At 47.5% G+C, this 27,580-nt stretch overlaps 1 protein-coding gene across 4 annotated transcripts; it reads right to left on the bottom strand.

The window, feature by feature from the left end:
- On the bottom strand, positions 1–27,061 carry GFUS (GDP-L-fucose synthase). Of its 4 annotated transcripts, none has more exons than XM_077490647.1 (11): positions 26,982–27,061; positions 16,388–16,538; positions 14,049–14,163; positions 13,277–13,405; positions 11,021–11,094; positions 8,500–8,633; positions 5,195–5,259; positions 3,101–3,167; positions 2,270–2,349; positions 611–710; positions 1–366 (listed from the first exon to the last, which is right to left on the bottom strand). In XM_077490647.1, exons 2-11 carry the CDS (start codon positions 16,528–16,530, stop codon positions 311–313), a joined length of 963 nt encoding a protein of 320 aa, XP_077346773.1. In that variant the 5' UTR covers positions 16,531–16,538; positions 26,982–27,061; the 3' UTR covers positions 1–310. The 4 variants fall into 4 exon arrangements, with proteins under 4 accessions (XP_077346773.1, XP_077346774.1, XP_077346771.1 ...); XM_077490648.1 differs by having other exon boundaries at positions 16,388–16,535; positions 26,982–27,044; XM_077490645.1 differs by lacking the exon at positions 26,982–27,061 and adding an exon at positions 16,834–16,873.
- Between the last annotated feature and the right edge of the window lie 519 nt (positions 27,062–27,580).

Below are 27,580 nucleotides of genomic sequence, written 5' to 3'. Positions count from 1 at the left end.
TTTGTTGGGTTTGCATAGTCAGATTTAATCAGAGGAGGGACTGAAGAGAGCGATTGGTACAGCAGCATATTACAGCACAGACTGGGGAAAAAACACCACCGGCACTGGAGGTTTGCATCAGACTAGCAATGTCCGCTCTTAAATGTAGAGACGCATCAAACGCCGGCGTGTAAACAGAATGGGCGGAGAATCGACCTCCATACACAATGAAATGATTTGTAGCACCGAAATATAAAATCCAATTCCCGAAGACCTGGAGAGTCTGAACCAGCAGGGAAGTCGTCGTCTGTAAACTCCGGTGGCTTCTCCCTCACTTCCTGGCCTGCTCATAGTTTGCATTAAACCAGCTACACGTCTCCTGGACCGCTGCAGAGATATTATAAAAAAAAATTAAATAAAATTTTTTTTTAAATAAAAACCCATGCAAAATAAATTTTATAAGCATAAAAAAGTAAAAAACAAAAAAATCTATATAAAAAAAAAAAAAACACTGTACACAATGTTTGTATCGTTTTCAAAACGATGGGTAAGAGTCAGATCTGCAGCAGCATTTTACAGATGTGAATTTACCACCCACTGATGCCCCCCTAAGGGGTGAAGAATGACTCACCTTGGTTAAAGGGGGTAAACTTGAAGTCGGGGAGGTACTTCCTCAGCTTGCTGTTACTTGCTGTTTTTTTAAACTGCCCGTCGGACTTTGTGCTGTCAAACTGAATGTGAAGTTAAGTGAAATCAAATGGCAATACAAACAGTATTTGGTTTCCATGGATAACGGGGGGCTGTTCAGAAAAGTTAAATCTGCTTCTTTATACTTCCCCCGGTTCCCCATTCAGCCCCCCACATTGCCTATCCCTTCCTCATCCAATCCCCTCTCACCATCCCTTCTTCCCAAAGTCCAAAACCTCTATCCCCATTTGCCATCCTCATTTCATCCTTGCCCCCGTCCCATCCTCATCCAGTCTCCCCCCTCCCCCCATCCCATTCTCATCAGGACCAAATCCATACTTGTTCTTTCTCCCCACCTGCCATCCCCATTTCATCCCCTTCCTCACCCAGTCTGATTTTAAGCCAAAAAGTTCTCATTTTGATCTCATCTGAGCAGAGCACCTTCTTCCACATGTTTGCTGTGTCCCCCACATGGCTTCTCACAACCTACAAACAGGACTTCTTATGTCTTTCTTCTTGTCCCTCTTCCATAAAGGGCAGATTTGTGGAGAGACGACTAATAGTTGTCCTGTGGACAGATTCTCCCCCTGAGCTGTGGATCTCTGCAGCTCCTCCAGAGTTACCATGGACCTCTTGGCTGCTTCTCTGATGAATGCTCTCCTTGCCCGGGCCGGTCAGTTTAGGAGGACGGCCATGTCTTGGTAGGTTTGCAGTTGTGCCATACTCTTTCCATTTTCAGATGATGGATTGAACAGAGCTCCGTGAGATGCTCAAAGCTTGGGAGATTTTTTTATAACCTAACCCTGCTTTATACTTCTCCACAACTTTATCCCTGACCTGTCTGGTGTGTTCCTTGGCCTTCATGATGCCGTTTGTTCACTAAAGGTGCTCCAACAAACCTCTGAGGGCTTCACAGAACAGCTATATTTATACAGAGATTAAAATTACACAGTTAGAATTACAGGTGGACTATTTACTAATTAGGTGACTTCTGAAGGCAATTCGATTTTAGTTAGGAGTATCAGAGTAAAGGGGGCTGAATACAAAATGCACACTTTTGACATATTCGTAAAAATAAATAAAATATTGAAAACCATTTATAGTTTTCCTTCAAATTCACAATTATGTGCCACTTTGTGTTGGTCTATCACATAAAATCACAATAAAATAGATTTACGTTTTTGGTTGTAACAGGACAAAATGTGGAAAATTTCTATGGGGTATGAATACTTTAAGTCTCACCCCCCCCCCCCCCCCCCGCCCAATCCCCTTGCTCACCCAGGCTTATCCCCACATTTTCAATCCCTACCCCCCATAAGCCTTCATCATGCCCTCCCCCCCTCTTCATCCTAGATCAGTGATGGTGAACCTTGGCACCCCAGATGTTTTGGTACTACATTGCCCATGATGCTCTGGCACTCTGCAGTGTACTAGAGCATCATGGGAAATGTAGTTCCAAAACATCTGGGGTGCCAAGGTTCACCATCACTGTCCTAGATCTTCTTTTAATACCTTCTATCCACCCCCCCCCCCCCCCACACTCATACTGAAAAAAAAAAAAAAAAAAAAAAAAACACACACACACACACACACATAAGGATACATTCACTTCTCCCTTAAAGTCCATGGCGGCTACGATACTCTCCGCAGCTTCCTTTATAGACACTTCATCTTCTTCTCCCACTGGAAGACAAAGAAATAACATCACTGTCTAAAAAGGTAAATCACTCAAATTCTGACAGTTTTTGCTTTCATAAAATCCCCCCCCCCCCCCCCCAAAAAATGCAAACAGTTGCTGTGAAAGTTTTCATAGCACGGGACATCACAGAAAACCCGTCACATTGCCCATTAAGGACAAAATGATGGGTCCTTTAGAGAAGGATCCCCTTCCAGCGAGTTCACTCTAGCCCAGCTCTCCCCCACCAATCACATTTCACCTACCAGAGGTAAGGCAGTTACAAATGACAAAAAAAAAAAAAAAAAAAAGTGGTTTAACCTCCACATACGGAAAGGCTTCTTTACAGTTAGAGCTGTAAAAATGGGGAACAGACAGCAGCAGGGTCTAGTTATAGGCAATTCTGTACCATGGGTTTAAGAAAAAATAAAATAAAATGCTTGATGTCTTTCTAAGGTCACTGAATCTAACTGGATACATTATATTAATATATATATATATATAAGAAAAAATTATAAATAATATTATTACCACTACACTGAATATTGTTGATCCAGAAAGTATTTACTTGCATTTGTATTCTGTTTAAACCTAAATGGACTGGTTACATAGTCAAGTTGGGGGGGGGGGGGACGGGGACGGGGGGACACACACACCACACCAGTCTGTATTGGGAACTATATGAAACTTTTTAAATGTTTTTTTTTTTTTTTTTTTTTTTTTTTAATACCCTGCCATGCAAAGATAAAGATTTCTCACCTGAAAGGATGATGGGCTCCACCTCGTTATATTCCCGCAACACCCATATGAAGAGTCTGGCCAGATCCTGGAAAAGTCATCATTTACTACCAGAACAACAAAAGACTATGCAGCCATTAAAAACTGGTGGACTTAAAAAAGGGACATAACAATTATTTATGAATAAACTGTATTTAAACAGTCTGCGGACATACAAAGGGTGTCATAGGAATCACATTCTTGTTGACCCACCCAGGGTACAAAGTACATGTAGCACTTGGTCACGTTTGAGTAGCGATGTGCAATAAAAGCACATCTTTATTTTGGTTTGCGTTGGCTGTAGCTCCACCCTATACTGAAGCCCAATTTACGGCCTTCAGCACTTTACCCACCCAACCGTTCTCCTCGATGTACTAGTTGCCACCTTGTGTTGCGATTCATGTCAACTGTCTATTTCTCTGCTTGTCACAGTAGAGGTTCTGAGTCAGGGACATGCTAGCTGGTATAAAAGTTAACATTCATCGAGTAACTTTATTCATGCTGACAAGCCGCCGCCTCCTCCTGCTGCGTTAAATGATGGTGCTCATATTCAATGTGTGTTTGCTGCCAAAGGCAGTACTGTCACCTCTCCCTCTCCATTGCATGAGTGCAGCCCTTCACCTCTCCCTCTCCACCGTGTGCGCGCCCCCTGTCCCGCCCCCTCTCCACTGCGTGCGCGCCGCCTGTCCCGCCCCCTCTCCACTGCGTGCGCGCCGCCTGTCCCGCCCCCTCTCCACTGCGTGCGCGCCGCCTTTCTCCGCCCCCCTCTCCACTGCGTGCGCGCCGCCTTTCTCCGCCCCCCTCTCCACTGCGTGCGCGCCGCCTTTCTCCGCCCCCCCCTCTCCACTGCGTGCGCGCCGCCTTTCTCCGCCCCCCCCTCTCCACTGCGTGCGCGCCGCCTTTCTCCGCCCCCCCTCTCCACTGCGTGCGCGCCGCCTTTCTCCGCCCCCCCCTCTCCACTGCGTGCGCGCCGCCTTTCTCCGCCCCCCCCCTCTCCACTGCGTGCGCGCCGCCTTTCTCCGCCCCCCCCCCCTCTCCACTGCGTGCGCGCCGCCTTTCTCCGCCCCCCCCCCCTCTCCACTGCGTGCGCGCCGCCTTTCTCCCCCCCCCTCTCCACTGCGTGCGCGCCGCCTTTCTCCGCCCCCCCTCTCCACTGCGTGCACGCCGCCTGTCCTGCCCCCTTTCCACTGCGTGCGCGCCGCCTTTCTCCGCCCCCTATCCACTGCGTGCGGCCTTTCTCCGCCCCCTCTCCACTGAGTGCGCGCGCCGCCTTTCTCCACCCCCTCTCCACTGAGTGCGCGCCGCCTTTCTCCACCCCCTCTCCACTGCGTGCACGCCGCCTTTCTCCGCCCCCCTCTCCACTGCCTGCGCGCCGCCTTTCTCCGCCCCCCTCTCCACTGAGTGCACGCCGCCTTTCTCCGCTCCCTCTCCTGTCTGTGCACCGTCTGTCACCGCTTCCTGATCTGCAGGCTTTCTGAGCAAGCACACCACAGATCAGAACAGCACCAAGTGCTACATGCTCCCGTTTTATTTTTTTCCCTTTTCTTTAAAACACATTTAAAACACCTCCACAGTACATGAACATTCCCACACGTTTCATCTCTTTAAACACCCTAAAAGTACAGAAAAAAAAAATAAAATTGTGCCAGAAATATAGTGCGCTCCTACCTTCCTCTGTGACATGAAACTACAGTGTGTTTTTGTCTCCGAATTCCAAAGCGCATGGTGTCAGCCCTGCCTACTTCATTTCTGATGGATCATAAAGAACACAAAGCTCTCCTCATCTCCTCCTTGTGAATGCCACAAGATCATAAGACAAGAGGTTGCAGCCCACCCAGAAGCACACGTGACGAACCTGCTGAATCTAGTTGCCAGGTGAGATCAAGGAAAACTTATTAGACTTTGACCGGCCCCCGCTTCCTGGGTGAAATTATTTTACTTCTGTAACTCAATAGGATTATTATGTGGATTTATCTTGGAGTGGTTTACTCATTTTACAAGATATCCGCCCGTTAGTGAGCTTTAGTTTATAGACCGTCATTTGACGAATTGCATTTATTACAGAAGGTGGCTCACCAGCGAATAGATGAACTGCCGCCGCGGTTTCCCGGTGCCCCAGATAGCCAAAGGAGTTCCGTTTTCTGAAATAAAAAAAAAAAAAAAAAACACACAGCATTTTATTTGTAAGGTGGAGTTGCGTTCCCCGACGTCAGACAAAAGCTCATCAATAGCCATGGGAAGCGATGCACAAAATGATCCCGTTCTGTGCTTCTCTATGCAAAGCAGGAAGATCTAGGCTGGTGGGAGGGGCCAGCAGGGCGCTGCACATAGCTTACAGAAAACATCACAGGACCCTAGAAAGGGAAGACCCCAAACGATGCCAACATCAATCCTTATAGATCACAGCAGCCTGCCTCAGCACTTCTCTCTGGAGCCCTCAGCCCTGGTGCAAGCAGTGGGCCGGCTCCTGGGAGTCGTTATGCAAATATCAAAACGGCGTGATGGGTGGGGTGTCAGTCTGGAGAAGTGGGTGTTCTTATTGGGCAAGCTGCATTTGCATGCAGACCACCAAGGTAATGCCCACATGTGATGATGACCCTCCATAATTTAAAGAGCTGAAATCCAGTGAAAGTAGTGATGCACCGATATATTGGGTGCTGAAAATTATCGGACGAAAATTGGGTCATCAGCATTCTGCGGATAAGAAATAAAAAAATAAAAAAAAGTCTGATAATCGCATTCTGCGTCCCCAAAATGACCCCCCCCCCCACTGACTGCAATGCAAAAATCCCCACCCCCTTCCACTGACTGCAATGCAAAAATCCCCGCCCCCCCCCTCCACTGACTGCAATGCAAAAATCCCCGCCCCCCCCCCCTCCACCGACTGCAATGCAAAAATCCCCGCCCCCCCTCTCCACCGACTGCAATGCAAAAATCCCCGCCCCCCCCCCCCTCCACCGACTGCAATGCAAAAATCCCCGCCCCCCCCCCTCCACCGACTGCAATGCAAAAATCCCCGCCCCCCCCCCTCCACCGACTGCAATGCAAAAATCCCCGCCCCCCCCTCTCCACCGACTGCAATGCAAAAATCCCCGCCCCCCCCTCTCCACCGACTGCAATGCAAAAATCCCCGCCCCCCCCCCCCTCCACCGACTGCAATGCAAAAATCCCCGCCCCCCCCCCTCCACCGACTGCAATGCAAAAATCCCCGCCCCCCCTCCACCGACTGCAATGCAAAAATCCCCGCCCCCCCTCCACCGACTGCAATGCAAAAATCCCCGCCCCCCCCTCCACCGACTGCAATGCAAAAATCCCCGCCCCCCCTCCACCGACTGCAATGCAAAAATCCCCGCCCCCCCCCTCCACCGACTGCAATGCAAAAATCCCCGCCCCCCCCCCCTCCACCGACTGCAATGCAAAAATCCCCGCCCCCCCCCCTCCACCGACTGCAATGCAAAAATCCCCGCCCCCCCTCTCCACCGACTGCAATGCAAAAATCCCCGCCCCCCCTCTCCACCGACTGCAATGCAAAAATCCCCGCCCCCCCCTCTCCACCGACTGCAATGCAAAAATCCCCGCCCCCCCCCCCTCCACCGACTGCAATGCAAAAATCCCCGCCCCCCCCCCTCCACCGACTGCAATGCAAAAATCCCCGCCCCCCCTCCACCGACTGCAATGCAAAAATCCCCGCCCCCCCTCCACCGACTGCAATGCAAAAATCCCCGCCCCCCCTCCACCGACTGCAATGCAAAAATCCCCGCCCCCCCTCTCCACCGACTGCAATGCAAAAATCCCCGCCCCCCCCCCCTCCACCGACTGCAATGCAAAAATCCCCGCCCCCCCCCCTCCACCGACTGCAATGCAAAAATCCCCGCCCCCCCCCCCTCCACCGACTGCAATGCAAAAATCCCCGCCCCCCCTCTCCACCGACTGCAATGCAAAAATCCCCGCCCCCCCTCTCCACCGACTGCAATGCAAAAATCCCCGCCCCCCCTCTCCACCGACTGCAATGCAAAAATCCCCGCCCCCCCCTCTCCACCGACTGCAATGCAAAAATCCCCGCCCCCCCCTCTCCACCGACTGCAATGCAAAAATCCCCGCCCCCCCCTCTCCACCGACTGCAATGCAAAAATCCCCGCCCCCCCCCCTCCACCGACTGCAATGCAAAAATCCCCGCCCCCCCTCCACAGACTCCAATGCAAAAATCCCCGCCCCCCTCCACAGACTGCAATGCAAAAATCCCCGCCCCCCCTCCACAGACTGCAATGCAAAAATCCCCACCCCCCCTCACTGACTGCAATGCAAACCCGCCCCCCCCCCTCCACCGACTGCAATGCAAAAATCCCCGCCCCCCCCCCCTCCACCGACTGCAATGCAAAAATCCCCGCCCCCCCCCTCCACCGACTGCAATGCAAAAATCCCCGCCCCCCCTCCACCGACTGCAATGCAAAAATCCCCGCCCCCCCCTCCACCGACTGCAATGCAAAAATCCCCGCCCCCCCTCCACCGACTGCAATGCAAAAATCCCCGCCCCCCCCCCTCCACCGACTACAATGCAAAAATCCCCGCCCCCCCCCCCTCCACCGACTGCAATGCAAAAATCCCCGCCCCCCCCCCTCCACCGACTGCAATGCAAAAATCCCCGCCCCCCCTCTCCACCGACTGCAATGCAAAAATCCCCGCCCCCCCTCTCCACCGACTGCAATGCAAAAATCCCCGCCCCCCCCTCTCCACCGACTGCAATGCAAAAATCCCCGCCCCCCCCCCCTCCACCGACTGCAATGCAAAAATCCCCGCCCCCCCTCCACAGACTCCAATGCAAAAATCCCCGCCCCCCTCCACAGACTGCAATGCAAAAATCCCCGCCCCCCTCCACTGACTGCAATGCAAAAATCCTTCCCCCTCCACTGACTGCAATGCAAAAATCCTTCCCCCTCCACTGACTGCAATGCAAAAATCCTTCCCCCTCCACTGACTGCAATGCAAAAATCCTTCCCCCTCCACTGACTGCAAAAATACCCCCCCAACTGCAATGCAAACCCCCCCCCTCCACTGAGTGCAATGCAAAGATCACGTCACATCAACTTCAATGCAAAAAACGCCAGCCACATAAATTCCTTTTTTTTTCCCCCCTCCTTCAGTTTGCGTCCTGAATTTTCAGTTCGTGATTTTCATTTCAATGCACCACTAGATAAAAGGGGCAGTCCAAGGACAGTCAGTCTGGGAAGAAAAGCCAGGCTAGGGACCTATAAAAAGTCACTACATGGGGGTGGGGGACTAGAGATACCAAAATTCCCATCCGTGGATAAAAGCACAAGGGGCACCAATGATTGCCCCTCCCCCTCCCCAAAACACAGAGAGCAGCAAGCAGCATTGCTCACGTTTGGCCAGATACACCTTGTGGATGAGCCCCGGCAGGACATGTCCATCCTCGATGTTAAAGTTGTCGTGCGGGCCGAAGACGTTGGTGGGGATGACAGAGGTGAACTTGCAGCCGTGCTGCTCAAAGTACGCCCTGGAGAGGAGAGAAGAGAAGGACGTCATTACATTGTATATCGATATCCAGGAACATTAAAGTGGTTGTAAACCTCAGACATGAAAATTTGAACAAAGCATTTCCCTCTATAGTGTGTACTTGTCTCAGTCCAGAGCACAAAGTGCCATTTCTGTCTCCTGCCTCCTTCCTCTGCTATCGGCATGAATCACTGACAGGTTTTCCTGACACCAAGAAATAAAAAGGTGACAGGGGAGGGATCTCCAGCACACAGCCTGTGATTAACAGCCTCAGCTCTGTTCCTGTGTGCCAGAAAACAGAGCACGCCCAGCAAATGCACTTGTTAGTTGAGGAAATGGTTTGTTTGGACCACCTAGGCCCACACAATCTTTTCAAAGTTGCAGTAAAGGTGGAAAACCGCTTAACAGCTGAACTTATTTAGCCTCTAGTTAACATTTTGTTCTGATTTTAGCCCCTTATTAACCCTTAGTTTACCCTAACCAGCATTAAATTGATAGTAAACATGAAATCTGAGCAAAGCATATCTCTCTCTCAATCTCACCTGAGATCGAAGACCTGGCTCTGTTGCCCATACACCACTCCAGTGGCCAACATCACTCCCGGGGGTTACTTCCGGATATCGCGGCTCCAACTTGGCTGGAGCCGCGATGACGTCACTCTCACGCATGTGCACGGGAGCTGCTAACTAATGGCACACTCACTGAAGCAAACGGCACGTACTCGCTATTGCTTCAGTGCACATGTGCCAATGACGTTGGCACATGCAAATACAGGGGATATCTGGTGTAGGTACAGGTAAGCCTTATTATAGGCTTACTTTTAGCAAAAAGTGGTCTGTAAGGGTTTACAACCCCTTTAACTGACAATATCTACAGATAGAAGCTCATCCCTTTGATCTGCAGATAAATGAAACAGAGCAGACACAAAAGCAACAACGTTACTTTATATCTCTCCATCTCACATAAAAATGTTCATAAACACGGCATCAGATCAGCCCCTTTCAACCAGGGTGCCTTCAGGTGTCTTGGCAAAACGCCTAGAAATTGTATACAAGCTGGGTGGACGGATCGAGCCTGCCCATTAATGACATAAAACCACAAGTTTTCATTGTGCACCATTACAGCCTTCCAGCCACGGGTGTCCTAACAAACATCGACATCATCTATTGCCAAGGAGGACATCGGACACCTGCACATCATCCTCGTTTGCCCCCTTTAGTGCCCTTCTTCATCAGCTCTGGGATCACATTAACCGATTGAGGGGAAAGAAACTAAGGGAGAAGAGAAACACTGGAATACTAATCAGTACCAGTGTGTGCAAAAGTTGTGTTTGCTTTGGAAGAACAATCTCCTCCAACGTTTGGCGTCCTACGTGTGTAGTTGTTGCTGCGTTATGTAAAACGATTTGTTTAGTTTTTAAACTTTAGAATGGGGGTGCCTCGACTGAGGTGGAATTTTAAAGGAAGAAGAAGACTAAGAAGGAGAAGAAGAAGAAAGAAGGAGAAGAAGAAGGAAGGAGAAGAAGAAGAAAGAAGGAGGAGAAAGAAGAAAGAAGGAGGAGAAAGAAGAAAAAAAAGGAGGAGAAGAAGAAAAAAAAGGAGGAGAAGAAGAAAAAAAAGGAGGAGAAGAAGAAAGAAGGAAGAAGGAAGAAGGAAGAAGGAAGAAGAAGAAAGAAGAAAGAAGGAAGAAGGAAGAAGAAGAAAGAAGAAAGAAGGAAGAAGAAAAAAAAGGAGGAGAAGAAGAAAGAAGAAAAAAAGGAGGAGAAGAAAGAAGAAGAAAGAAGAAGAAGAAGAAAAAAGGAGGAGGAGAAGAAAGAAGAAAAAAGGAGGAGAAGAAAGAAGAAGAAAAAAGGAGGAGAAGAAAGAAGAAGAAGAAAAAGGAGAAGGAAGAAGATTTTTTTGACAGCAGCAGTTTCTACGTCTCCTGTATTTACGCAGCAACTCCCGGCTGTATTTTGACAGTTGGGAATTGTCGGAAAGCTTGAGGAAGGGAACTGCAGAAGGTGAGGACGTACTATACACACACCCTGTGTACTTCAGGTTTTTTTCCCGGACATACTGTATGTAGCACGTCCAGTCTAACTCAGGGGTCTCAAACTGGCGGCTCTCCAGCTGTTGCAGAACTACAAGTCCCATCATGTCTCTGCCTGTGGGAGTCATGCTTGTAACTGTCAGCCTTGCAATGCCTCATGGGACTTGTAGTTCTGTAACAGCTGGAGGGCTGCCAGTTTGAGACCCCTACTCTAACTGGTTTACCATTTCACCCTCTGGGTGCGGTCTACTGAAAAATGTGCAGTGACTGAAGGACCAGCAGTCAGCTCCCCTCCAAATCTCATGCACATCCAGTCACTGTTTGTGCTCCGGGCCAGTCCTCTAGCTCCAAGCTCACCTGTTCTGGACGTCGATCATCCTCTTGGCGTAGGAATACCCAAAGTTGGAGCCATGGGGCGGTCCGTTGTGGATCTGGGAAGGAGGTGAAAAAAAAAAAAAAAAAAAAAAATCAAACACGGAGCCTTTCTTATAGTACAGCCATGGTATGAAGCGCCAATAGCCCTTCCTGTAAATCCCCATCTGTATATACAGCAGAGTCTGACATCATTGGAAACCAGACTTCATATTGGAGAAATTAAAGAACAACTCCAGACAACAGGTGACACCAATTCAAGTGTTCCATTCAAATTTCACATGTTGGTGGAATAACTTCTTCTACAGAAGGGATCTCCAAACTACGGCCCTCCAGCTGTGCCGGACCTACACGTCCTATGAGGAGGCATTGTAAAAACGAACATTCACAGACATGATCAGGCATGGTGGGAATTATAGTTCCTGAACAACTGGAGGGTCGCAGTTTGGAGACCCCCAGCTCTACAGTAACTCTTCATCTTCTCATTGCTTAAAAATAATGGATTCCAAGCAGAAAAACGGTGAAGTCATTGAGTTTTTAACAAAGAAGGGGTTCAGGGCTGTCCAACATCCACGGAAGGATGCAGAATCTTTACAAAGAGGACACCATTGACAAGGACAATATGCACAGATGGATGAAGACGAAGATGAAGATGAAGCCAGCATTTAAGACAAAACCACGCAGCGGAGACCATCAATAGATCAATATCAGACAGCCTGTACCCCTCCTTCATCAAGAACTGGGAAAATTGGGTACTGTCAATTTTCATCAAGAACTCAATGACAGCGCATTGCTTCTTCTTGGAATCCATTATTTACCTGCAATGAAAAAGAAGAGCTACTATAGAGGAAGAGTTAGTCCACCGGCATGTGAACGTTAACCGCTCCTGGACCACCCCCACATACAGTTACTGCAACAGGGAGGCCTCTCTGTGCGCAATCATGTACCGGCACGCGACTTCGCTCTTCCTGGTCTGGGTTGAGCACGCACGCCGCCGGCGAGCAGCTCCCACTGCAATTGGAGCCAATCAGCGGGTCATGCAGACCCAAAATGTCCGCCGGGACCTGCCGATCGTTCCCAAGGCAGACAAAACAGTGGTCTATGTAAACAAGGCAGATCGCTGTTCTGCTAGTATGGGAGATGGAGATCCTGTGTTTCTGCTAAGCAGGAACACAGATCTCTGTCTTATCACAGTACAAGCACCTCCCCCACAGTTATAAAGCACTCCCTAGGGCAGTGTTTCTCAACTCCAGTCCTCAAGGCGCACCGACAGGTCATGTTTTCAGGATTTCCACTATTTTGCACAGGTGATTTGATCAGTTTTCACTGCCTTAGTAATTACCACAGCCATTTTATCTGAAGGGAAATCCTGAAAACATGACCTGTTGGTGCGCCTCGAAGACTGGAGTTGAGAAACACTGCCCTAGGGACACAACCCTTTGAGCACCCCTGATGTTAACCCCTTCCCAGCCAGTGTCATTAGGACAGTGACAGTGCATATTATTTAGCAATGATCACTGTATTGGTGTCACTGGTCCCAAAAAAAAAAAAAAAAAATATATATAATTTTTCATCACTTAGTGTCCTTCACAATGTCGCAGTCCTGCTATAAGTCGCCGATTGCAAAAATACATTCCACAAAAACATCCCATAGATTGTAGACACGATAACTTTTGCGCAAACCAGTCAATATGCACTTATTGGGATTTCTGTAAACAAAAAGATGTAGCAGAATACATATTGGTCTAAATTGAAGAAAAAATTAAATAAAAATTAGATTTTTTTTATTGGATATGTTTTATAGCAGCAAGTAAAAACATCCTGCAAGCAGCGTCTTTGGAGCAGCGGAGGAGCGGTGTATAGATTGCCCGTCATTAAAATCAATGGGCAGAGCTTCAGCAGCGGCACTTTTAACCCCTTGTTTGGGGTTAAAAGCGCCCCGTCCCCGCCCCCACAGCACCATTAATACACCACTAAAACAAGTGCCCCGTTCACTTTGACAACTTTCTTTTTTTGCTATATGTAGCACGCCCCGGGGTCCACTACTGGTTACAGAACCCTCTGTGTGTTTGTCAGCTGAGACGGACATCAGTTGTGACATAAATTATACCTTCGGATATTCAGAATGGCCTTTTAGTGCCCGCAGCATCTAACCATTCCCAGAGCTCTGCAATAAACATCCCTCTTCTCTCCACAAGTGATATCACCCCCATACAATCTGATGTGATAAAATCCACTTACCATGGTCTCATCGATGGGGTAGGTGGTCTTGTCAGGGAAGATGCAGGTAGAGAGACAGGAGACCACCTTCTCCACCCCTAACTCGTACGCCGAGTGCAGGATGTTGTCGTTAATCTGGAGATTGTTCCTCTGGAATGGAGACACAGGAAATGGTGTAGATTTAGGACCCGCTGGCCAATCACTTACTGCTTTACCCCCATCAATGCATCTGATATATTAATAAAATAAAAACGCTCTAGAGGGATTAACCGGCACATTTTTTCCAAATCCAGGTGTGTTCCCTGCAAGATGTCCAGCATTTGGGTTTCATATTTTGCAACAGGAAATCCAGAACATTGCAAGTTAAAAAGTGTATGTACCCCATAAAAATGTAAAAGTTGGGGGCTCCTTTCCTTTGTCACATACAACACTAGGTAAGTACTTGGCGATTCTGTCATTCCACTTCAGAGATGTACCCTTGCCGTTTCATTCTGCCCACACTAGGCACAGAAGTAGCTCCATACTAGTGTGGTTAGTATGGAGGAACGGCACCCCTGGTGTCAGTAGGGGGGGGGAGGGTGCCCCGGCACCCCTGGTGTCTGTAGGGGGGGGGGGGGGGAGGGTGCCCCGGTACCCCTGGTGTCAGTAGGGGGGGGGGGGGGAGGGTGCCCAAGTAGATCTCCATCTCTCTAAAGGTAGCCTACCCCTGATCTATATGTATTTTGATGGGTATTCTACGTTCCCAACAAATTTTAACATACAGGAGTCGCACGCTATATCCACCATGCCTTACCAAGAAATCCAGGTTATACTTCATATTCCGGAACAGTCCGCCCACCATGGCTGCCAAGTGAATGACGTGGGTGGGTCTGTGCTTCTCAAACAACGCTCGAGTGTCTGCTGCGCTCCTGGGGGAACAAAAAAAAAAAAAAAAGTGGAGATTAGAGGAGCCCGTTCACAGAATGACATCAAATATAAAAACTGTCAGTGATAAGGTTTCCCAGTATCTGTGATGAAGTGATTACATACTATAGGAAAATAGCTCCGCTTTCTTGCCGATGATTTAAAGAAAATCTGTCATTGTAGAAACAAGCGCTCTCACTATACACAAGTCAAGGCGATTACTGCTGTGCAAGAGGAACCCCCACATAATAATACGAAGCCAGGGGACAGACCTGTAGTTATGCACAAAATCCCAGTTACTAAACCTGCAGCCAGAGGAGTAATGTGTTACACATATACGCTGGGGACCTGAGGCCTTTGTGTACCCAGCCTTTGTATGCCCCCTGCGCTACCTGAGCACCCCCCCCCCAGCTGCCCCCTGCACCACCTGAGCAAGCCCCCCCCCCCAGCTGCCCCCTGCACCACCTGAGCAGCACCCCTCCCCCCCAGCTGCCCCCTGCACCACCTGAGCAGCACCCCTCCCCCCCCCAGCTGCCCCCTGCACCACCTGAGCAGCACCCCTCCCCCCCCCCAGCTGCCCCCTGCACCACCTGAGCAGCACCCCTCCTCCCCCCCCCAGCACCACCTGAGCAGCACCCCTCCTCCCCCCCCCAGCTGCCCCCTGCACCACCTGAGCAGCACCCCTCCTCCCCCCCCCAGCTGCCCCCTGCACCACCTGAGCAGCACCCCTCCTCCCCCCCCCCCCAGCTGCCCCCTGCACCACCTGAGCAGAACCCCTCCCCCCCCAGCTGCCCCCTGCACCACCTGAGCAACACCCCTCCCACCCCCAGCTGCCCCCTGCACCACCTGAGCAGCACCCCTCCCCCCCAGCTGCCCCCTGCACCACCTGAGCAGCACCCCTCCCCCCCCAGCTGCCCCCTGCACCTAACCCCTCCCCCCCAGCTGCCCCCTGCACCACCCCTCCCCCCCCCCAGCTGCCCCCTGCACCCCCTGAGCAGCATATAAAATATATATAAATATTTGGGAAGTTTGCGGTGACAGATGACCTGAGCTGCAGAGTCTGCAGATAGGAGACACCCGTTTTTTCACACCAGGTCGTCTGGAGCCGGAATTTGTGACATTGTACGCGCTGACTGACCTCCCTTAAATGGGGGGGGGGGGGGGGACGCTGATTATCTAGTAAGCCCCACATCTTATTAGTGGTGATTAAAAGGTGGCGGGTCCCACGTGGTCAAGTATATTATTTTTATTCAATCAAGTCACACTATCTGTTGGATTTTTTTGATATTTGTATGGACATTTATGATTTATGGACTCACATATGAATTCATTTTTATTAATTTTTTATTGCACATTTACATGTTAATATGGATTTCATTTGAATGCCACTTTATTTTGGTTTGTCACCATTTTTGCGCATTTCACTTGTGCGATTATTAAATCATTTATTGAACAAGGGCTGCACTTAATTTTTTTTTTTTCTTTGCATTTCTCTGCCCAGTATCTGGGTTATGGTGTTCAGCTGCTGTTAGTGGTTAAAAGTGGGGTGCCCCCTAAAAAATAAAAAAATAAAAAAAATGTAAAAAAGTCAGCAGCTACAAATACTGCAGCTGCTGACTTTTAATAAATCAGACACTTACCTGTCCCAGGGTCCAGCAATGCGGGGGAACGAAGCCCCCCCTCGTTCCCCGCTCCGCTCGCGACGCCGGCATTCTTACTGTGGGCACCCAGCTGTGGCTTCACAGCCGGGCGCCCACTGCGCATGCGCAAGCGGCGCCGTGATACACCGTGTGTATACAACTGTGATACTGTGTGGCGCCGAGGGGAAGTGATGTTACCAGCCCGGGCACTGAAGGAGGCAGACTACGAAAGACCCCCTAGCAACAGGCATTTAGAAGCGAGTAAAAAAAAAAAAAAAATTTGCAATTATTTTATTTTCTTATGAATTTTAAGCCATTTTATTTTTTGTTTGGTGGCGACACCACTTTAAGTTTAACTGAGTGCGGATATTTACCTACTTACACTCTCTAGTAGGCCTGCAATCTCTAACAGTTTCCTGTAGCATTTTGTACACTAAATATTAAGCGCAGCTCCTTGTTGATCGCAGAGGCCAGCCCTACATCTACTAAACCAACCACCACTGCACTAAATAAATCCATGAATAATAAAAATTATTCTACCTGTAAAAAAGAAAAAAAAAATTACGATAAACAAGGTTTTTATTCTCACTTAAGATCGGCATCCTTGGAAGCCACAAAGATCCATTCTTCATCAGGACGTCCCTCTCCGTCCTTCACCACCTTCTCAATGGCCTTCCCCACCAGGCCGGAACCACCGGTCACCAGGATCCTCTTTGGTTTCTTCTCAGACATCTTACCTGCTTTGGAAATAAAATAAGAAAAAGAAAAAAAGAAAAAAAAAAAGAAAAAAAAAAGGAAGATTACAAGTCAATGTTTGAGTTCCTTTCACTTATATGAGCAACGTGGACACAAAGCCCCGCCTTCCACAGCAAACATCAGGAATTACGGAGATATTTTAAAGCAGGAACTAAACTCGGTCAAACAACATTAACTAATGTCTAATCCTCATCCTGCTAGCTTTAGTAAACAGAGCGGAAGGTATATTATATTTTACTTGTTTTAAACCTTCAGAAACAAATTTCTTGTAGCTTTAACCTCTTGGCGCCGACAGTACCCACATACGTGGCCTCTCGGCGGGTGGACCTTAAACGGCGAGTGGCTACATACATGGCGTCCAGCGTAAACAACCGAGCACGCTCCTAGCACAGTAGCCGACCAGGATCAGCAAGCTCCCGATGCATACTTGCGATCGGCAGCTTTCTGATCATGTGACCTCCAGTCACGTGACCCGAATTCCCGCCTTCACCTCCCGGCTTTTAGAACTTTAAAGGCCCGGGAGATGATCGATGCCAAGGGGTTAAAGCCTAAATTTAACTAAACTGAAGAGTCTACTACTCTTTATGTGAAGGAAAAGGCGTAACTCCACCTTGGTTAAGAAAAATAAATAATAAAAAAAAACATTCCCCTCTGGGCGATCGATTTACATTGCAGGCAGTGGCGGCTGGTGGTATTTTTTTGGGGGGGCAAACAATCTAAGAATCCTAGTGCAGACTTCTGGGGAAAAAATAAATAAATCAGAGCGCCAATCGCACAAGCAGGAAATTAAATTTCTGGGGGGCGCTCTGTACACCATGCCATGTATACGGAGCGCCTCCGGGTTGCCATATTGAATTTTACAGGAAATTATAGATCAAGACCCCTTTCACACCACACCACCCACAGCGTCGGCGGTAAAACGCCGCTATTTTTAGCGGCGTTTTACCGCTGGATTTGTGGCGCATTTTGGCCGCTAGCGGGGTGCTTTCACCCCCACTAGCGGCCAAGAAAGGGTTAAAACCGCCAGCAATAGTGGCGTTTTGGCAGTGGTATTACAGCGCTGCCCCATTGATTTCAATGGGGAGCAGCGGTGGAGGAGCGGTAAACACACCGCTCCAAAGAAGCTGCTGGCAGGACTTTTCCCTGAGGTCCTGCCAGCGCACCGCTGTAGTGTGATAGAGAGAGATAGAGAGAGATAGAGAGAGATAGAGATAGATTTTAAGTAGACACCCTAGAGAATAAAATGGTGGTTGCAATATTTTATATCACACTGTATTTGCACAGTGGTCTTTGAAATGCAATTTTTTTTTTTTTTTTTTTAAAAAGGTCTAACTTTACTGGTTGTTTTTTTTTTTTTTTTTGTATAATGTGAAAGATTTTACGTCGCGAGAATCGTGATTTTTTTATTTTTTTTCCCCTCTCTTAGCATAAAATCGAGATTCTCATTTTGGCCAGAATCATGCAGCTTTACCATAAAGGCAACTGTTTTTTTATTTTTATTTTTTGTGGTTCCATTGCGCTGATTAGTCGGAAGTTTAGAAATGTCACCGGATTCCATCAATGACCACCTACACAGTGACAACAGACAGCCGCTCCTTTGTGCTGTAGACAGGTGCCTGGTGTGCCTACATTCTCGTACAACCAGCCTGGCAGCCTGTCACCTCTTCTTCCGTGTCGGGCGTTTTTCCTGAACGGCCAGGAGGTGTGTATCCGGCTATTCTCAGTGTTTGCACACTTAGGGAATCCACTGAACTGTGCTCAGATCACGCAATACGTGCTGCCAACTCAGCCTTATTATGGTGCATCTAAACCCAAGAAAAATAGTCTCTAATATTGCAGCTCATCTGTCCTTAGATGTGGTGGCTGCATTCCTTTTCTGTTGCAGGATTTTTTTTTGCTTTAACCCCTTGCCTACCGGGCACTTTTACCCCCTTCCTGCCCAGATTTTAAGCTTTCAGCGCTGTCTAACTTTGAATGACAATTGTGTGGTCGTGCAACACTGCAAACAAATTACATTTTTCTCTCTCTATTTTTTTTTAGCCAGAGCTCTCTTTTGGCAATTTTTATTCGCCACTGGGTTTTTTGTTTTTTGATAAACAAATGAAAAAAAAAAAGTTTTTGTAAATAAGTAATTTTTCTACTGCCCTGATGGGGCCCCTCTACCAGGGATGCCCTGATGGGGGGGGCCCATATGCCGGGGATGCCCACCCTCCCTCTGCCGGGGATGCCCTGATGATCCAGACCCTTATAATCAGTGCCCTGGTTATCAGTGTAGATGTCCCCTTTGTGGATTGCCGCTTACCAGCTCTCCTCACTCGCTGCCAGTGTGAGGAGAGGAAGGCCGATAACCGGCAAATGCTGTTTACACTGTGATATGCTGCGATTGGACACAGCTGATCACATGGTAAACCACCACTGCGATTGACTCTTTAACCCGATCCCAACCGATACAAGCTGCAGGGGGACGCACAGGAATCGTGATCACGCGAGGACCTCAATAGATGCCCTCTCAGAAATGCGCGACCGCACAGTAGCTGTCATTCAATGGCTATAACATGGTCGGGAAAAGGTTAATTTCACCTGGCGATCGTGCTAATAACACACTTCTGGTCATTGGGGGTTGACTTCAAAGATCGCTGTGCAAATACAGTGTGGCATAAAATATTGCAACAACCATTATTTTATTCTCTAGGGTGTCTACCTATATATATATTTTTTTTTTGGCCAGAAAGTTTCAACTTGAAACCAACAAATGCCAGAAAAGGGTTTATTGTTTAAGGGTTTAAGTGATTAAAACTTTTTTCACTCACACACCAAGTCTATTCCATTGACAAAATTGTTACAATGTTTATACTTAAGTTCAACTAAGAGCCCGTTCACACTGAGGCAGCACGACTTGCAGCGCGACTGCCTCAGGCGACCGGGATCCGACTTTAGCGGCGGCTTGTGAAATTACTTCTGTATCTGTATCTGAAGTCAATGCAAGTCGCCCCAAAAGTCGTACAGGAATCTTTTTCTAAGTCGGAGCGACTTGAGTCACTCCGATTAGAACGGTTCCATTGCATAGAGCGGGACGCGACTTGTCAGGCGGCTAAGTCGCCTGGCGGGTCGCCCCTGTGTGAACCGACCCCGATAAAGAATGTTGTGATTCTTGGCAGGCTGCCTATTTTTTCTCTTCCTTTCTTTTGAGGGCTTCAGAAGAGCGGAGAGAATTCCCTGCATAGAAAGAATTGTGAAACACTTTAACCACTTGAGATCCGCGCTATTGCCAAATGACGGATACAGCGCGGATCTCCTTTTCCGGGACGACGTCAATAGACGTAGTCCCGTGTACGAGCGGCCTGAGGGGCGCGCGCGGCACGCTCTGTGATCGGCGAGTCCATGAGACTCGCCTGATCACTGATCCGTGCAAGTGGTCGATCCCGACCCCTTATCACGTGATCAGCTGTCAGCCAATGACAGCTGATCATGTGATATAACGGAGCCGGTAATCGGCTATTATTCCTCCTCGCGCTGACAGCGCGAGGAGAAAAAAAAAAAGCCGATCACCGGCGGCCGTGATCGGGACATCAGTCCCGATCACGGCCAGCCCTGCTAATGCCTACCTGCCCCCTGCCAGTGCCCACCTGCAGTTCCACATGTACTAAAAGTAAGTGCCCCCCGTCAGTGCCACCCAGCAGTGCCCACAATCTGCCTCAAAGGTGCTGCACCCCAGTGCCACATATCCGTGCCCATCAGTGCCCACCAATGCAGCCCATCAGTGCCCACCAATGCAGCCCATCAGTGCCCACCAATGCAGCCCATCAGTGCCGCCTAATCAGCGCACTTCAATGAAGGAGAAAAATGACCCGTTTGCAAAATTTTATAACAAACTATTAAACATGATTTTTTTTTTTGCATCTTTTTTTGTTTGTTTAGCAAAAAATAAAACTCCCAGCTGTAACTAAATACCACCAAAAGAAAGCTCTATTTGTGGGAAAAAAAATGATAAAAATGTCATTTGGGTACAGTGTTGCATGACCGCGCAATTGTCATTCAAAGTGCGAGAGCGCTGAAAGCTGAAAATTGGTCTGGGACTGAGGGGGGTTTAAGTGCCCAGTAAGCAAGTGGTTAATCATGATCACGATAATGATTATTGGTGATTAATTGTGCAGCTCTACTTTATGGTAATCTGTCTGTTCTATTTCATTGTAGAAGTGAAATATAAAATCTAATATATATATCATGTACACTAATCCGCCATAACATTATGACCACTGACGGGAAGAACATTATCGTTACAATGACATCTGAAAACCAGTGGGATATATTAGTAGGGGTGCAACGGATGGTCACCGATCCGTATGGGTCACCCCGTTCGGATCGGTACACGCCGCGATCTCGGGCCTTAGGAAAGGCCACGGCTTCAGCCTAGTTCTGAAGCGGCGACCAACTTGGTGCACCCAATGGCGTTTACAATGTGATCTAATCTAAACAAACTGGCGTCATGATGGTTCCTCTCCTCTCTGTGTACAGATCTGTACAGTGGAGGGGGAAGAGATCGGATGGCAGCAGCACTGTGGGCTGCATCTGTAGTGCCCACAGCGCTGCTCTGTGACAAGTGCCGTCACAGCCATCCCTCCATACCCAGCCAATACTACAGTGGGGGAGATGGCATAGATATTACAGTGGGGGAGATTGTGGATATTACAGTGGGGACTATATGGTGGTGGAATTTTTACAGGTTTTTGCAAATTCAATTATTATTTGCTGATCCGAAAAATGATCCGATCCGTGACTCTGATCCGAGGAACGATCCGATCCGTGAGTTTTGTGATCCGTTGCACCCCTATATATTAGGCAGCAAGTTGATGTGATGAAGGCAGAAAACAATGGCCGAGTGTAAGGATTTTGTAACGGCCGGGTGGCAGGGTCAGAACATCATCAAAAACTGCAGCTTTTGTGGGATGCTTGGTGGTCAGGACTCGCCAAAAGTTCCTCGGGAGAGAAAAAAAAAAAAAAATCGTGGCAGGGTCATGGGCAGCGAAGGCTCATGGATGGAGGCGCGGGGGAGGGGGAGAGGGAGGGAGCCTCATATTGGGCAGAATTCTCTTCACTCCAACGCATTTCGAACAAATCTAGTGTCTTCCTCAGGGAAATTAGAATTTGCAAGTTAAACAAACAATCATTAATCGTCCAATAATATATATCATACAACTCCTGCATAATACACAGTATCTCACAAAAGTAAGTACACCCCTCACATCTTTATAAATCTTTTCTTCTATCTTTTCATGTGACAACACTGAAGAAATGACGCTTGTCTACAATGTAAAGTAGTGGAGTGTACAGCTCGTATAACAGTGTAAATTTGCCGTCCCCTCAAAATAACTCAACACACAGCCATTAATGTCTAAACCGCTGGCAACAAAAGTGAGTACACCCCTAAGTGAAAATGTCCAAATTGGGCCCAAAGTGTCAATATTTTGTGTGGCCACCATTATTTTCCAGCACTGCCTCAACCCTCTTGGGCATGGTTTATCTTGCAGATTCTGTTATTGCTGCACCTCTGAAAAGTGAGCTGTAGTGGATAGATTTTCAGAGGCGTTTGATAGGTCACCTCCTCACCACCTCCTTAGCCCTGTAAAATGCTGCAGCAAAACCATGGGCATTGCATGAGGTCACGGGAAGGTTGTGGCAGGCCCCCTAGTCACTTGAATAGGTTGCATTAAGCGGCAGTACTGACCGCTAAAGGCATCAAATTTTGCTGCAGCCACAAATGTAAACATTGCAGTCGCAGAATGTGTGCGCCCCTGTCCGGCTTAAAAGAGGTGCGGTAAAAACACGGTTCAACCACAAGTATCAACAATGAAAGCAGATGCGGCATGGCCCCCTTGGTTTGAATGGGTAGAGTCCAACAGGCAGTAAAGGAGGAGGAGGCGGGGCAGTTAAAGCATGGCTCAACTGCCTGATTTTACCCCCCTTAGTTAAGATTTAGTTCCACTTTCTTTTAAACAAATAGTTTGTAATGTTGTCTGTTGGAGGGCTGGGGGCGGAGCCTGCAGAAGACACTCAGCTGGTCTGACGGCAGAACGGCTCCTGTTGCCGTCAATCACAATGTTGGAGCCGACCTAAAAGTGGTCACACGGGGGCTGCTGTCACCAGAACAGGTGTCCCCATTGGAAGATACGGTGCCTTGAAAGAGTATTCACACCCCTTGAAATTTTCCACATTTTGTCATGTTACAACCAAAATCGTAAATGTATTTTATTGGGATTTTATGTGATAGACCAACACAAAGTGTCACATAATTGTGAAGTGGAAGGAAAATGATAAATGGCTTTCAAACTTTTTTACAAATAAATATGTGAAAAGTGTGGGGGGTACATTTGTATGACGCCCCCCGGAGTCAATACTTTGTAGAACCGCCTTTCTCTGCAATTACAGCTGCAAGTCTTTTTGGGGATGTCTCTACCAGCTTTGCACATCTAGAGAGGACATTTCTGTCCATTCTTCTTCTTTGCAAAATATCTCAAGTTCTGTCAGATTGGATGGAGGGTGTCTGTGAACAGCAATTTTCAAATCTTGCCACAGATTCTCAATGGGATTTAGGTCTGGACTGTGACTGGGCCGTTCTAACACATGAATATGCTTTTATCTAAAACATTCCATTGTAGCTCTGGCTGGATGTTTCGGGTCGTTGTCCTGCTGGAAGGTGAACCTCCGCCCCGGTCTCAAGTCTTTTGCAGACTCTAACAGGTTTTCTTCTAAGATTGTCCTGTATTTGGCTCCATCCATCTTCCCATCAACTCTGACCAGCTTCCCTGTCCCTGCTGAAGAAAATCATCCCCACCACATGATGCTGCCACCACCATGTCTCACAGTGGGGATGGTGTGTTCAGGGTGATGTGCAGTGTTAGTTTTCCCCCACACATGGCGTTTTGCTTTTAGGCCAAAAAGTTCAATTTTGGTCTCCTCTGACCAGAGCACCTTTATCCACGTGTTTGCTGCCCCTCCCCCACATGGCTTCTCACAAACTGCAAACAGGACTTCTTATGACTTTCTTTCTCCAATGTCTTTCTTCTCGTCACTCTTCCATAAAGGTCAGATTTGTGGAGAGACGACTAATAGTTGTCCTGTGGACAGATTCTCCCCCCTGAGCTGTGGATCTCTGCAGCTCCTCCAGAGTTACCATGGACCTCTTGGCTCTTCTCTGATGAATGCTCTCCTTGCCCGGGCCGGTCAGTTTAGGTGGACGGCCATGTCTTGGTAGGTTTGCAGTTGTGCCATACTCTTTCCATTTTGGGATGATGGATTGAACAGAGCTCCGTGAGATGTTCAAAGCTTGGGAGATTTTTATTTTATACCCTAACCCAGCTTTATACTTCTCCACAACTTTATCCCTGACCTGTCTGCTGTGTTCCTTGGCCTTCATGATGATGTTTGTTCACGAAGGTTCTCTAACAAACCTCTGAAGGCTTCACAGAACAGCTGCATTTCTACTGAGCTTAAAGGGGTTGTAAAGGTTTGTTTTTTATTTTCTACATAGGTTCCTCTAAGCTAGTGCATTGTTGGTTCACTTACCTTTTCCTTCGATTTCCCTTCTAAATGTTTTATTTCTTAGTCTGAATATCTCACTTCCTGTTTCTCCTCAGTAAACTTCTCACCATCATCCGAGCGGTGGTTAGTCAGCCAGAACAGCTTACTGAGGAGGAACAGGAAGTGAGAAATTCAGACAAAGAAAACAAAGAAAAAAAAACATTTAGAAGGGAAATCGAAGGAAAAGGTAAGTGAACCAACAATGCACTAGCTTAAAAGGAACCTATTTAGAAAATAAAAAACGAACCTTTACAACCCCTTTAAAATTACACACAGGTGGACTCTATTTACTAAATTAGGCAATTTCTGAAGGCAGTTGGTTCCACTAGATTTTAGTTAGGGGTATCGGAGTAAAGGGGGGCTGAATACAAATGCCCCCCCCCACACTTTTCACATATTTATATGTAAAAAAGTTGAAAAAAAAAACATTTATAATTTTCCTTCCACTTCACAATTATGTGACACTTTGTGTTGGTCCATCACATAAAATCCCAATAAAATACATTTACGATTTTTGGTTGTAACATGACAAATTGTGGGAAATCTCAAGGGGTATGAATACTTTTTCAAGCACAACTTCTTATTCTGGTGACAACATCTGAATTTCTGATCATTTCCTATCTCTGTGACGATGGTGATTGGGATAAACAGAGAGGACGGATCTCCAGAACACGGATCCGCTACAGAGGAGTGTTATGTACAGTGCTGGATGATGTACATTGTCACCTGAACTGTACAGTAACAAAGCAACATTCCCCTCCCCCCCCCCCCATGTTGTCTCATCAGACTACAATACCATGCGTGATCTGACCCACACTTTAGCAGTGTGACCGTTACCTGGAACCAGCACCTCAAATGGCCATTTGTTTGGACCAATCAGAAAAAAGGTATGGTCTCCCCCTGACAAGCCAAGCCAGTGATTGGATGGTCTGTGCCCGCCCCCCCAATATGTCCTGATCAGTAATTTCCAGGGGCAAAACTTACTGCGAGCCAATCAGAATGTACAAATACACATCCAACCAATCACTGCACACAGGAGATCACATTGTATCCCCCATCCTGTGTTATCAGATCAGAGAGATCCACAAGTACTGCATCGTATAATGGGATCAGAGAGCGTGTCAGTACACAGCCGGGGGCGGTATATAACCGACATGAGGGGAGGACATAGTACAGAAAGGGGGGGGTATATAACTGACACAAAGTATATGGGGGGCAGTATATAACTATATAACTGACAGAGAGTAGTATATGGGGGGCAGTATATATCTGACACAGAGCAGTATATGGGGGGGCAGTATATATCTGACACAGAGCAGTATATGGGGGGGCAGTATATATCTGACACAGAGCAGTATATGGGGGGGCAGCACATGACACAGGGCAGTATATGGAGGGGCAGTATATAACTGACACAGGGCAGTATATGGGGGGGCAGTATATAACTGACACAGGGCAGTATATGGGGGGGCAGTATATGGGGGGGCAGTATATAACTGACACAGGGCAGTATATGGGGGGGCAGTATATAACTGACACAGGGCAGTATATGGGGGGGCAGTATATAACTGACACAGGGCAGTATATGGGGGGGAATATATAACTGACACAGGGCAGTATATAACTGACACAGGGCAGTATATGGGGGGCAGTATATAACTGACACAGGGCAGTATATGGGGAGCAGTATAACTGACACAGGGCAGTATATAACTGACACAGGGCAGCATATGGGGGGTGGTATATAACTGACACAGGGCAGTATATGGGGGGCAGTATATAACTGACACAGGGCAGTATATAACTGACACAGGGCAGTATATGGGGGTAGTATATAACTGACACAGGGAAGTATATGGGGGGGCAGTATATAACTGACACAGGGCAGTATATGGGGGGGCAGTATATAACTGACACAGGGCAGTATATAACTGATGGGGCAGTATATAACTGATGGGGGGCAGTATATAACTCACACAGGGCAGAATATGGGGGGTAGTATATAACTGACAGAGGGCAGTATATGGGGGACAGTATATAACTGACACAGGCCAGTATATGGGAGGGCAGTATATAACTGACACAGGGCAGTATATGGGTGGCAGTATATAACTGACACAGGGCAGTATATGGGGAGCAGTATAACTGACACAGGGCAGTATATAACTGACACAGGGCAGCATATGGGGGGTGGTATATAACTGACACAGGGCAGTATATGGGGGGCAGTATATAACTGACACAGGGCAGTATATAACTGACACAGGGCAGTATATGGGGGTAGTATATAACTGACACAGGGAAGTATATGGGGGGGCAGTATATAACTGACACAGGGCAGTATATGGGGGGGGGCAGTATATAACTGACACAGGGCAGTATATAACTGATGGGGGGCAGTATATAACTCACACAGGGCAGAATATGGGGGGTAGTATATAACTGACAGAGGGCAGTATATGGGGGGCAGTATATAACTGACACAGGGCAGTATATGGGAGGGCAGTATATAACTGACACAGGGCAGTATATGGGTGGCAGTATATAACTGACACAGAGCAGTATATGGGGGGCAGTACATAACTGACACAGGGCAGTACTGGAGAGTGAAAAACCTGGTGCAGCTCTGCATTGCAGCCAATCAGCTTCTGACTTCAGCTTGTTCAGTTAAGCTTTTACAATAAAACCTGGAAGCTGACTGGTTTGTAGAGCTGCACCAGATTTTGCACTCTCTAGTTTTAGTAAATCTCCCCCAAGTATATAACTGACACAGAACAGTCTATGTGTGGTGGGGGATGGGGAGGACAGATAAGTGACACAAGAAGAGAAGACAGAAGTTTTGCTCTCACCTCTCTGATCATTCAATCCCTTCCAACACCACTTCCGGTTCTCACCTCACCCGATGCATGCCGGGAAATGTAGTCCAGCCCCTCCCCTCGCCGGCTTTTAACTCCTCCAGCGCCGGATAGAAGTGTCTGTTCTGATAGAAGAAAGTTCTTTTCCGACACCAACTGATGTGTGATGGGAGAATAGTGTCACTGTGCTCTGGGAGATCATTAGATTATCTACAGAAATCTTGTGATCAATAGTTATTAATCTATAACCGATTAATGAGTGTTCCGAGTCCAACATTTGCCCATTTATTTATTTTAATAATAAAAAAAAGTATTTTATACTTTAAATAGAATAATTCTTTATTATTAGTTAATATCTAGTATTTCAATATTTATTTAAATGGTTGTATTATTTAATATTTATTATTGTATTAGGCATTGTAACTATTTATTATTCATTTTATTATTTTTTAGTTATTTTATTATTTATTATTGTGATAGATATTTTAACTATTTAGTATTCATTTTAACTATTTTGTTAGTTCATTTGATTATTTATTTCACTTATTTTATTAGTTATTTTATTATTTCGTATTGTATTAGGCATTCTAACT

This window comes from Lithobates pipiens, unplaced genomic scaffold (genome assembly GCF_037356315.1).
Source record: "Lithobates pipiens isolate NorthernLeopardFrog02 unplaced genomic scaffold, aLitPip1_a1.2 Scaffold_19, whole genome shotgun sequence".
Lineage (NCBI taxonomy): Eukaryota > Metazoa > Chordata > Amphibia > Anura > Ranidae > Lithobates > Lithobates pipiens.
This window is presented reverse-complemented; position numbering and strand designations above follow the sequence as displayed.

Bases quoted from the DNA above. Each gene is read 5' to 3' on its own strand.
- GFUS (XM_077490645.1), bottom strand. From the start codon at position 16,858: ATGTGGGTACTGTCGGCGCCAAGAG. The intron at 2,350-3,100 runs GTGAGAAATCTT...TTTGTCTTCCAG, and splicing joins GGAGCCCATCATCCTTTCAG to TGGGAGAAGAAGATGAAGTG. The intron at 367-610 runs GTGAGTCATTCT...ATATCTCTGCAG, and splicing joins GTTTACCCCCTTTAACCAAG to CGGTCCAGGAGACGTGTAGC.